The 12,945-nt window shown below is 47.4% G+C and overlaps 1 protein-coding gene across 6 annotated transcripts in view; it reads left to right on the top strand.

Moving 5' to 3' along the window:
- ehmt2 (euchromatic histone-lysine N-methyltransferase 2) overlaps positions 1-12,945 on the top strand; it is an 87,163-nt gene that overhangs the window by 22,349 nt on the left and 51,869 nt on the right. For 3 of the 6 annotated variants that reach the window (XM_041213558.1, XM_041213553.1, XM_041213555.1), the window contains exons 11-14: positions 3,647-3,877; positions 5,088-5,174; positions 7,103-7,220; positions 9,125-9,169. In XM_041213558.1, coding sequence (XP_041069492.1) covers positions 3,647-3,877; positions 5,088-5,174; positions 7,103-7,220; positions 9,125-9,169 — 481 coding nt within the window. The remainder of the gene's footprint in view (positions 1-3,646; positions 3,878-5,087; positions 5,175-7,102; positions 7,221-9,124; positions 9,170-12,945) is intronic. The other 3 variants (XM_041213554.1, XM_041213557.1, XM_041213556.1) reach the window with 3 other exon arrangements.

Raw genomic sequence — 12,945 nt, 5'->3', positions numbered from 1 at the left:
CTACGCCAAATTGCTACATTTCCTGCATCATAACAGCGACTACGTTGACACAGTACTTCATCAGATGTACAGCAGACTGAGACAACGCGAGGCAGTAAAAGGCACTGTATGAGTGCAAGTCTTCCCTTGATCTCAAATGGAAGCTCGACTCATTGGGACAGGTCTCACTGCCTCCTGGGGCTGAGTGACAGTGCTGATCACCTTGACTCTGACTGTGGATCTCACCGCTGTTTATTTGTGAGGACCTTCCCCTGACATCAGAGAGATTTCAAGCTACCACAACAGGAGTAGCGAATAAGCCTTTTTAATATGGGCTGCCTTGTTGCGGATATCACCCACGTATGCAGTTGCTCCTTTAGAACACAGGAGCTGTTGCAGCCCATTCAGCCCCACGATTCTGTTCGGCTATCCAGTTAGATCGTGGTTGACCTGTACCTCAATTCCATTTACCCACCTCAGCTCCACATCCCTTGACAGGCTGACCCAGCAAAAATCTATCCATCCCTGTTTTAGAGATTTTGATTAACACCTCCCCCATACTCTCCACCCTGCCCAGCATCCACAGCCTTTTAGAGGAAGAGAGTTTCAAATTTCTTCCATACTGTACGTGGAGAAAGTGCTTCCCGATTTAATTCCTGAAGGGTCTGTCTCTAATTTGAAGATTAGGTCCCTTAGTTCTGGATCCCTCACTGGAAATGGTTTCTCTATCGTTGCTTAATCCACTCATGTGGTATAAACCGAGTAGTGAGACAGCAACAATAAACAGTTACACAAGTCATCATTTGATCTAAAAAGGAGGATAATGGCACACAACAGTGCCAGTGTAAAGAGTAGGTCATGCATGACAAACTTGATGGAATATTTGGAAGAGCTGACGAAAGTAGTGCTCACTGGAATGCCTATAGATGTTATTTACATGGACTTCAGGAAGGGATTTGATAAAATCCCTCATAAGAGACTGTTAGCTAAAGGTGAAGCTCATGGTTTTGAAAGCCAGTTATTGTCCTGGTAAGTAAATTGGCTGAATGGAAGGGGACAGAGTAGGGTGAATGAGCAGGTGTTGTAAATGGCAGGATGTGACTAGCGGTGTCCACAAGGACCTGCCTTGGGCCTTCAGCTTTTCACCATTTTAATAATGACTTAGATGATTGCCATTATCCTGACTGTCCGCTACACCTCCAAGTTTGGTATTATCGGCAAATTTTGAAACTTTACCCTGTATTCCAATATCCACATCATTTATATAAAGCAAAAAAGCAGTGGTCCCAGTACTGACCCCTGGGGAACACCACTGTCCACCATGCTGTTGTCTGAAAAATAACATTTATGATGACTCACTGTTCTCTATGCTTCAGCCAATTATTTTATCCAAAATAACGCTGACTCTCCTATTGCATGAGCCTCAATTTTGTCAACCACCCTTTGTGTGGTACTTTGTCAAACACTTCCTTAAAACCCATATAGACAACATCTATTGCTTTCCCTTCATTAACCTTCTCTGGTACCTCATCAAAAAATTCAATGTGATTAGCCAAGCACGATCTGCCATTTATAAATCCCTCTTGGCTGTCCTTAATTAACTCAGACCTCTTTCAGTGCCTGCTGATTTTTTTCCCCTGATTATGGATTCCAAAGCCTTACTCACCAGTGATATTAAACTGTCTGGCCTATGGTTGCTAGGACTGTCCTTTCGCCATTTCTTGAATGTGGGTGCCGCATCTGCCATTCTCCAATCTTCTGGCACTTCCCTCATATCTCGGACAAATTGGAAGGTTATGGCAAGCCCTTCAGTTATCTCCACTCCCACTTCTTTAGCAAACTGGAATGCAAGCCATCCAGACCAGTCTTATCCATTCTAAACATAGCCAGACTTTCCAGCACGTTTTTCTTATTAGTTTTTAGCCCAGCCGTTATCTCATCTCTGCCCCTACTGATATTTTGTCAGCGCCTCTTAAGTGTATATTATCCTCTTTTCCCCTAATAGGACCCACCCTGCCTCCTACTATTCACTCACTAGTTAAATGCCAATAGAAGATTTTTTTTTGTCGGTGAGTCAAGTTCAGCCCAGAGGGATTGGATGGAGAGGTTAAATTTTCTTGTCTGTTCCACAGAGTGGGCAGGACCATCCTGTGACAGTGATGCCCGTCACTCCCACTTGCCCATCCGTGCTTTCTGTTGCCATGCACTTGTTGTTGGAGAGCTTGGTGATACGGTTAATTTTTGGCGCCTCCATTCAGCAGCTGCACAGTGGCAGCTCCTCAAACTTACCCGCTTCCATGGAGCTGGAATCATTGGATACTCCTGGAGGAGGGAGACGGAGAATTTAACCTCCTCCCACTAGACGTGTTTAAATTATAATGTGGTGAGGAATAACGTCCAGAATTTATTCAGGAGAGCAGACAGAGTTGGGCAAATCGATGTGGTTTCATGGTCACCATTACTGATCCAATTCCAGATTTTTGGTTATTAATTGAATTTAAACTCCACCAGTTGCCCTGGTGGAATTTGGATCCAGGTCCCCAGAGCATTAACCTGGGCCTCTGGATTGCTAATCCAGTAACATTTCCATTACACTACTTGTCTCCCTGTGGTTGAGTGACACCAGCTTTGAGCTCTAGAGTCCTAATTGTTAAAGGTTGAAGGAGTAATGGAAGGTCTTGGGAGGTCAGATTCCTGGAGCTTAAGCGATCATCGGAGGGCCGTCAGTATGGTTTCAGCACAGAGGAGGCCGTGTTCTGGAGTTTGGAAGGAAGGAGAGGCCAGTTCAGGGGACGTGGATGAATTATTAGGATAGTGATTAATATGGAGTGAGGCTGGTCAGATGTTAAGAGGTCACCGCGTTATTTCACAGAGTGAGAGACACTGGCTCACGGACCATGTGTGTGCAAGTACTGAAGACAGGAGCACTGGGTGAAACAGTAAGTTCAAAAGCTGATGTTTTTCCTCAAATTTAGCTTGGATCGCAGGGAAAGAGGTCATCCATAAAGACGATGAATCTTAACTGGCCTCTTAAAGGGCAAGAACCTACATCAGAGGAGATAGCTCAGCCCTGACTCAGTGAGTAGCATTCTCGCCTCTGAGTTAGAAGGCTGTGGATTCCAATCCCACTCCAGAGACTTGAGTCCATAATCTGTGCTGACACTCCCAATGTGGCACCGAGGACGTTTTGCTCTGCTCTGCTGGTGGTGCCCTTTTTCGGTTGAGAATGTCAGGCCGATGTCCTGTGAAAGGTGCAAATTCATAAGTCACCCATTCCTCCTCCAGCCCGCAGTTTGACCCTAAATTCACAAGGGTAGCCGATATTGGAAGTAACAAATTGGTGGGTTGGAAGAGGGGAGCTTTGCTGTTCTGAGGCTGGGTATAAAGCTGAGAAGAAGACTCTTCATTCCATACGTAACTCATGTTGTACGGGGTGCAGAACTACTTGTTGCGAACAGCAATTGCCAATAAATGAGGAAGTTTGGATTCCTCGGGTTGAGTTACTCTGAAAGCAAAAAAAGTAGCATCCAAATTAAAATGGGCGTTTAAGGGAGTTTCTCTAAAACATGCACTAATGAGTTACAATAACCCTTTTTTTAACTTTTGAAGTGAAGCGAGAAAAATGGGTGCCAACAGGGAAAATCATGTTGTTTGTGTCCCTTTCCAGAATTTGAGTGGTGCAATGAGTAGGGCCCACCCACAGGAGGCGAAAGTGGTCACTGGTGTGGCCAGCTCAATTCCAGTCCTGGACCTCTCGAAGGATGCGGAGCCTGAGGAAAAAGAGGAGGAACCAATGGAAGTGCTGGACGAATGGGATGCAGAGGTGGGCGATGACTTCAGCCTCTTCTATGACAGCTACTCGGTGGATGGGAGAGCAGATTCAGACAAATCCAGCAAGGTGAGCTCGGGAATACCTGTCTCCCTCTGTCAGCAGGTCTATCGGAGGGTCAGTACTGAGGGTGCACTGCACTGTCGAAGGGACTGTACTGAAGGAATGCTGCGCTGTCAGAGGGACAGTACTGAGGGAGTGCTGCACTGTCAAGAGAGACAGTAGTAAGGCAGCTGAACACTGTCAGAGGCTCCATACTGAGGGAGCACTACACTGTTGGAAAATTGATATGAGGGAGCCCCACATCATTGGTTGAGCAGTACTATTGGAGGGTGGTGCTATCATAGGGTCAGTACTGAGGGAGTGCTGTACTGTTGGGGGGGGTCAGTACTGAGGGGGCTTCACACTATTGGCTAGTCGATACTGAGTGAATACCACATTGTTGGGTGGCCAGTACTGTTGCAGTGCTGCACTGGAAGAGGTTCAGTACTGAGGGAGCGCTGCACTGTTCAGGGGTCAGTACTGAGGGGATGACACACTGTCGGAGGGTCAGTACTGAGGGGGCACTGCACTATCGGAGGGTCAGTACTGAGGGAGCACTGCACTGTCGGAGGGTCAGTACTGAGAGAGCACTGCACAATCGGAGGGTCAGTACTGAGGGGGCACTGCACTATCAGAGGGTCAGTACTGAGGGCACTGCACTATCGGAGGGTCAGTACTGAGAGGGCACTGCACTGTCGGAGGGTCATTATTGAGGGGGCACTGCACTGTCGGAGGATCAGTACTGAGGGGGCACTGCACTGTCGGAGGGTCAGTACTGAGAGGGCACTGCAGTGTTGCAGGGTCAGTACTGAGGGTGCACTGCACTGTGGGAGGGTCAGTACTGAGGGAGAGTCTGAAGGGGTGTCGCACTGTTGCAGGTTCAGTACCAAGGGCGTGCTGCAGTGATGGAGTTAGAGTCTTTCAGATGAGACTGAAGCCTGTCTGCCCTCTCAGGTGGATGTCAGTGATCCTGTGGTTGAGTTGGGAGGCAGGCAATGAAAGAAATTGCCCCTGTGTAGACAGGCAGGCTGTATTTTTATTTACCCAACACTCAGATAGAACCTGGGATGCCCTCGAGCCATTTACTGAGCCCATTGGCTGTCAGTGCAATGTTATACCCACTGTTGCCACTGACCTGGAGAGGAGCTGGCTGGAGCAATGTGGGTTTAATGTTTCAGCTCTCCATTGTAGACGACACAAATGAACTGAAAAGACCTGGGAATATTTCCTCTTGCAGACAGAGGGCGATGCAGCCGAGGATCGATTGAGTGATGTGGAGGATGACGAGGAGGAACTAGAAGGTTCTGGAAATGTCTCCGACAGGGTATGTTTGCGTTGCAATCCTGCCTGTCCAATCTCTTGCATGTTCATTAGGGTGTTGGTAGCGTTGTCGATTCGACTCAATTCAGCGATGGCATCATTTAAAAAAGGTGACAGGCTTTATCAAGAACACTTGGTCCATATGGTCTCCTGGAGCATCTACCTTTGATTCCCTAGGACAGTGTGGAGGGGCGGGGGGGTGGAGAGTTTGCCAGAATGTCACAACCCCACAAAGTATATGGTGTTACTGTTGCTTTCTTGGGAATGAGCACACATCAGATATCTCTGATTAATCTGAATTTTCTGTGCTAAACTCATTTGAGATTGCTTTTAAAAGGGCAAGTCTCCCGGTTTGGGGAGGTGGGGCGCGGGGTGGGGGGGTGAAAAAAGACTTGTAAACTCCCCAATGTGGCTCTTGGCTTTGTGAATTTTTATCGCCTTCCTTTGCTCGCTGAACCATTTGAGAATCCTGAGGTCACAGTGACAGAAAATGGACAATGGTGGGCAGCAAGCCACAGACCTCGCAAAAGATCAAGCCTTTAAATTTCACTGCCAGGGCGGCTGTTGTTCCTCGTAAAACGCTTGCCTTGGTTCTGGGGTTTTAACAACCAGATGTCCTGCCTGCTGACGTGATCAACTCCCAGTTTCCGGGTAAGCCTGCCCACTCTACAGCAGCTCCAGCGGTGTGGAGATGGGTACCTCATCTTCGAGTGTTGGTTGGTACTGTACCGAGGCCACTCGTAAAAGGCCATTTTTGAAAAAATGTTTTGATTTATCTTGCTTTCCCGAGCTCTTGAAGCAGAGCTCAGAGAATCCCGTAGAGTTCTGCGCCTTTGGGTTCTCTAGTGTTAAGGTGATGACTTATTCCCTTCTCCTTCCGTTTTCTGTGCTGGACGGCGTTCCCGGTCACTTAGCTCGTTGCCCACTGTGGGATCTTGCTGTGCGCAGATTGGCTGCCTACGTTACATCAGTGGCCACGCTTCAAAAAGTGCTTCATTGTCTGTGAAGGGCTTTGGGACGCACTGAGGCAACAGAAGTCACTGAAGGATATTCAAGTCTTTCTTTCTCTTGGTTGAAAGTTCGGGCAAGGAATGTGTTCGAGTCCTCTGCTCTCTGGCCGCATGCTGGGAGATGCAGGAAAGTTGAATCAGGGCCCCTCGGCCTCCTCCTCCTTTATTCCCTCCCCCTCCATGTGAGAAAGTGCCTATTGTTGCTCATGGTTTGCCTATGATACCAATTACTATTCCAATGCTCTTCCACCCCCTTCAGCTCATCTGAATCTCTGCTAGCTGCATCCCAACTCGTGCCAAGTCACTGTGCTCGCTGACCTGGCATTGGCTCTGGGTCCTGCAAAGTCTCAATTTTAAAATTCTCGGCCTTGTTGTCAAACCCTTCCATGGCCCTTTCCTATCTCTGTAATCTCCTTTAGCCCCACAGCCTTCCGAGATACCTGCACCCTTCCAGAGCTGGCCTCTTGCGCATCCTCGATTTTAATCACTCCAGCATTCAGCTGCCTGGACCCTAAGCTCTGGAAAACCTTCCCCAAACCTCTCTGACCTTAAAGCAGCCCTTATAGCCTACCCCTGTGACGGAGCTTTTGGGCATCGGTCCTCTCTGTCTTAATGTGACTCAGTGTCAAATTTTGTTTGATAACGTTCCAGTGAAACACCTTGGGATATATTACTACATTGAAGGCGCTATATAAATACAAGTTGTTGTTGATGACACTGTTAGCACTGGAAAAGAACTGTGGGGATTGCGGGATGTATTTGCATTCTTGTTGATTGATGTGGGGCTGACAGTAACTCAAAGCTCGCATGCCCCTCATTGACTTTCTGGATTAACCCTCAACCCCACAATGTTTACAGTCACCAGGTAACTTTTGCGTAAAGGGTCACTGAACCCCCTCCCCCTTCTATCTGCTGTCCACAGAGCTCCAACTCAAGTCTGAAAAGGAAAGGGAAGAAGAAGTGGAAGAGCGAGAGCCCATGGGTGAAACCCACCCGAAAACGCAGGAGAAAGGATCGCATGAAGCAGGGTAAAGGGGCAGGTAGGAGGCCGTCAGGCCGCTGGGGAGGAAGATGAATAGGCAATGGGCCTTGGAGAGCTCCTAGCCCTGCTAGTTAGACCCTCCATCTTTCACCTATATCTTATCATGCCCGGCTTTTTCAGCAGTTGCCAATTCTAGTCGGCCGTATTCCTGGAGGTTTCAGCACATGACCCCTCCCCACCACACGCTCCCAGCTGACTAATCCTGGCCAATCAGAAAATGGGCAGATTCTCTGTCTCCCCATTGGATAATTGTCAACTGTGAGTCAATCGGCCTTTTCCCCATCTCCGATATTTTGATAATTCTAAGGGAGATTTAAATTCAATTATTAAATCTGGAATTAAAACTTATCATCTGGTTCATTAATGTCCTTTAGGGAAGGAAGTCTGCCACCCTTACCCGGCCTGACCTATATGTAACTCCAGACCCACAGCAATGTGGTTGACTCTTAAGTGCCCTCTGAAATGGTCTCGCAAACCACTCAGTTCAAGGGTAACATGGACAATAAATGCTGGTCTTGCCGGTGACGTCATATCCCATGAAGTAAAGAATTTAAAAAATAGAGTTCAAAGAAAGTCTATGTGAATTTTCCCACTGAGCTGCTTGCAGCAGCATTTGAAGGATTCATTTATACTCCCTAAAGAGCTCAGGACAGTCCTTTCCTCTGATATTCCTCTACCTCCCACTGAAGATTAGGAACAAGAGGAGACCATTTAGCCTTGAACCAGTTTACACTACATTACATATGCAGGGCAGAAACAGGCCATTCGGCACCTGAAGTTTAACGCAAAGCAGAGAGGCTCCTGGTTACTGTAATTGGCAAACAAAACCAGAGAAGGGGAAACAAGGTTCTTGTTTTAACACAATTGTTGTAATCTCAATTTAAAAAAAAAATTCATTTATGGGATGTGGGCGTCGCTGGCTAGACCAGCATTTATTGCTCATCCCCAATTACCCTTGAGACTTAAAGGCCGTTGGAAGCAGATGCAGTAACAACTTTCAAAAAGGATAAAGACTTGAGAGGTCGGGGGGGGAAAGAGTTACAAGGACCCTGGGTAATGGAACTAATTGGATTGTTCTACAAAGAACCAGCACAGGCACGGTGGGCTGAATGGCCTCCTTTCTGTGCTGTCTAATTCTGTATTTCTAAGCACAATGAGCAGTTTGGTTCTTGAACATTTGGTTCAAAGGTTCAATCGAAACTGTCTATCCAAATTAGTTGATTATGCTTAGCAAGCTATTAAGTAGTTGAAGCACAGGACAACAGTTTAAACATGCATGGTGCTTCAGTATCTTATGGATGCAGCTAATTGTGTTAACGTTAAGTGAAACCTCTTGGAAGCTGCATGCCAAACAAGAAGTGTCTCATTCCTGTGTCCTGCCACACTCTTGTAGCGCACGCTTCCTTATTGTATGTTGTTTCTGCAAGGCAAGTTAGTGTGTAATTTGTAATTCCCCCCACTCCCCTTCCCACCCTCCATTCCTGCCTTTGTGAACCTCTCTGAAACACAAAGGAGCAGATAAGGTGAGTAAGCTTGACCCATCTTGGTACCGGCATCAATCCAGAAACCAGCTGCAAGAGCAGATTTGCCTACATCCCACGTCTAGTGTAGGTGCGGTGCTGGTTTACCCACTGTCTCCAAGTTGGGGGACCATGCCGGGATTCTGCTACACAGTCCTGCCTATCCCTTGGGATACTACATGACAGTGACGTGTGGACCTATTGCCAGTGAGCAGCAGGTTCAACCTGCCTGCTTGACTGGTTGCTAAGCGGTGGCATTCCACATGCGTGCGTGCACACACTGCATACAACCCTGGTGTTGTGTACACCATTGTGCAGGTGTCATTTGTTCAGTTCTTCAGTTCTCTGCCCGTTTCATTCATTGATGTCCTCTTTCTGTTAGTTCCAGTGGGACAGACAGCAGCCGATTTCACAAAACTGAAAGAAGGTACGGAAGTCAACCAATTTGTGCTTTGTATTTCACCACCACTTTTAGCCAGACAGCTCTTGAACACTGAGGCAGCCTAGGGAGCCAGACAATCCAGAGAGGGGGAGAGCATCTTGTTTAACTGTAGTCAGGCTGATGTGACAAAATCTCTAGAACTGTGAAGAATCAGGGAGTTGCTCCACTTTTTAAACCAAGCGCGTACCTGTTGAAGCAAGTCGTCTGTAACTTGTCACGAGTTGAGGGACCTCTGAGGCCATGGGCAGAGCAGTAAAGCAATGAGCTCCTCCCTTGGTCTCATTGGCCCACAGCCCTCTTGTTACAACAACGAGGGACTGGGAAACCCTCTAACCTGCACCGACAATGCCTACCAAACTGGGCATCTGAAATTAAACTTATTGGCTGATCCTCCCTCTATAAGGGAAAAGTGGAATGTTTTGGAGGGTTACGGCCTCATCAAATGTGTCGATATTTTGGCATCCCCTGCCTGCTGCAGCCCTGGGTGCCCCTTTCCCACACGGGCCTGTTGGGGTTCGAGAAGATGGCTCACCCTCACCATCTCAAGGCACAGACACCAACATGCTCAGAAACAAAAACAGAATGGACAGCTCGATCAGGAGTAAAGCTCTTTCCACCCTTCCCCAGACAGTGGAAGCTACCAACAGCTCTTTCACTCAGCACCGGCCTGGCTGAGTTCAAATGTCACCTCTGAGAGAGAGAATCGGACACTCGGCCCTTAACCTCGATAGCATATGTTTTGGATCCACGTATCTACCTTTCATTATTATTGTGTCATTGGTGCAAGAGTTACAATTATTAGAAGGTAGAATATCTTATGTTATCCAGCTGAAGTACTGACTGTGCTATGGCAGCAACTTAGGATTATAGACAGTTAAAGACTGAGGTCCATCTAGTTCATCTTCTACCATTCCAGTAGACACATAATAATGGAGTTAATCGTAGTCAGTGTGTCTACAGCAGACCCAGACGTGAGATGAGGAAAGCCTCCAGTGGTGGAGATCTTTGGAAACCATAGGTCCAAAGTTATCTGTTCCTCCTGAATCATTTACACTTAGCATAATGTCACATCTCTCATTGCTGTTATAGTCGTGGTAGACTCCTTGTTGTTTGGGCTGTAAATGATTTTGTCGTCTTCTGTGGGCCCTCTCGTGACTGAAGAATCGGATGCATGGATGTCCACAGAACTGGCAGTTCATGTTGTTGTTGTTGGTGCTTTGGGGAGCTCCTGCAACTTTACTCTGGCCTTCCTCTGGGTTCGTCGGATGTTGTGAGTTTGACACAAGTAGTCCTCGAACCATGCTGAACCAAATTTCAGTGCTTGCGTCCACGTGGGCTGGCTGGATGGCTGAGCATTTTTCCAAGAGAGGTGGTCTGCAATACAGAAGTTTGTGTGGCTGTTTATTATTTTTGTTCTTTTGTGGGATATGGGCATCACTGGCAAGGCCAGCATTTGTTGCCCACCCCTAAGTGCCTTTGAACTGAGTGGCTTCGCTGGGCCATTTCAGAGGGCAGTTAAGAGTCAGCCACATTGCCGTGGGTCTGGAGTCACGTGTACACCAGACCAGGTAACGATGGCAGATTTCCTTCCTTAAAGGACATTAGTGAACCTGATGAGTTTTTACAACAATCGATGATAATTGTCATGGTCACCATTGAGACTAGCAGTATTCTATAACAGTAAAACTGAGAATAATTATATTCCAGATTTATTAATTGATGCACATTTGAATTTGAATTGAATTCAAATTAGGTGCCCTTATACCATTTGTACTGACATCTTGATGTTGCTTACCCTGAGATAGTTCCCCGTACTGTATCCTGAAATATTGTTTTCTAAAAGACATCTAATTAGCAGTTGATGAATGCTTCACTATCTCATTCATTGAAATATGGTTTCCCCTGCTTAGTTTTGAGTTTACACCCCCCACCCCCACACCCCCCCAACCCCCCACCCACCCACCCAGTGGCTTTTGGGTTTAATACCCCCCAAGTTACAGAGGAGAATAATCAGCCGGGGGCCCTGCTCCTGACTGTTGCCTAGCGGCCTGTTGGAAAGGGTTACATGTGTTGGGGCATCCGGTGAGGATGGCTTCAGACTCAGTCGAAATGCCCAGACCAGCCCATCTGGTGGTCAGATACCCCACCATTGTCTACACCCACCTCTGAGGATTGCGCTCCGGATTGAAATGTGAGAGTACTAACATCTCATGGAACTGAACACCAGCGCCTTGAGGAGGGATGGGGGGAGACAGTGGGCATCTCCTGCAAGTGTTCATTTCCATTCTTGGGATGTGGGTGCTGCTGCCCAGAGTGGCATTATTGCCTGCCCCTGTCTTACCCTTGTGAAGCTGGTGACAGGGCAGCACTTACTGTTCGTTCCTGCTTCCCCTTGAGAAGGTGCTGGGCCCTCTCCTTGAACCACTGCGGTCCGCGTGGTGAAGGCGCTCCCACAATGATTAGTCGCTGATGGTGAAATGATGTGAAACCATTGTAGCGATTGCTTCAGCCTCATGATAAACTGATCTTTGACCAGTATAAAAATGTCTGAGATGTATCCATGGGTCATTCAAGAATCTCCACTTACTACGAAGGGAGTAAGCTTTAGAGAACTACCCATCTCAGGCTCCTGCGCAAACGTACAATTGACAGACTTGAAAGTTTCTTGTTAGGGGTTATTGCATGGAGGATACATTGAGTGCGACCGGTTTGTTACTGGGTCAGATAATTCGTGAGCTGAAATCCCACCCTGCCATCAAGAGATTGTGAATTATGTTCAATAAAATGGAAATAGAAATCTAGGGTGGGTAAAGGTTAGGTTGAAGGTTAAAAAACCCGAACTGGTTCACAAGTCTCTTCAGAGAACCAAACTTGCTGCCTTCGCCCAGGCTGCCCTTAGATGCGACTCCAGCCTCGCACCAATGTGAGTGACTTGTAGCAACCCTCTGAAGCAGCTTAGTGAGCCAATCTGTAGAGCAGCTAGGGATAGAAACATAGAAACTAGAAGCAGAAGCAGGCCATTCGGCCCTTTGAGCCTGCTCCACCATTCATTATGATCATGGATGATCATCCAACTCAATAGCCTGCTCCTGCTTTCTCCCCATACCCTTTGATCCCTTTCGCCCCAAGAGCTATATCGAACTCCTTCTTGAAAACATACAATGTTTTGGTCTCAACTACTTTCTGTGGTAACGAATTCCACAGACTCACCACTCTCTGGATGAAGAAATTTCTCCTCATCTCAGTCCTAAATGGTCTACCCCATATCCTTAGACTGTGACCCCTGGTTCTGGACTCCCCCACCGTCAGGAACATCCTTCCTGCATCTACCCTGTCCAGTCCTGTTAGAATTTTATAGGTTTCTATGAGATCCCCCCCCCCATTCTTCTGAACTCCAGCAAACATAATTCTAACCGGCTCAATCTCTCCTCAGATGTCAGTCCTGCCATCCCAGGATGGGTAGTAAATCCCGGCTTAGCCAAAAGGATCTGAAAGAGCGATGATTGAACCGAGGAGGGCACTGAGGGACTGAAGGTTTAGGAGTGAGAATAGCTGAGTGGGATAGGATCAAAACAAATGGTGAAGAATTCAGGGAAGGTGACTCGAGGGGCTTTCCAGATGGTGTGGGGGGTCAATACTGAAGCGAGGACAGCCAGGAGCGATGTACAGTAGCCCAGGGATGAAGGGCTGCTGAAGGTCATGATGGGATTTTGAATCTGGGTAGTTTGGAAGACTAGGAACGGTGGGGCCTTAGTGTTGGA

The sequence above is a fragment of the Carcharodon carcharias genome, chromosome 19 (assembly GCF_017639515.1).
Source record: "Carcharodon carcharias isolate sCarCar2 chromosome 19, sCarCar2.pri, whole genome shotgun sequence".
Classification (NCBI taxonomy): Eukaryota; Metazoa; Chordata; class Chondrichthyes; order Lamniformes; family Lamnidae; genus Carcharodon; species Carcharodon carcharias.
The sequence above is the reverse complement of the archived record's forward strand: the minus strand, read 5'-3'. Positions and strand labels throughout refer to the sequence as shown.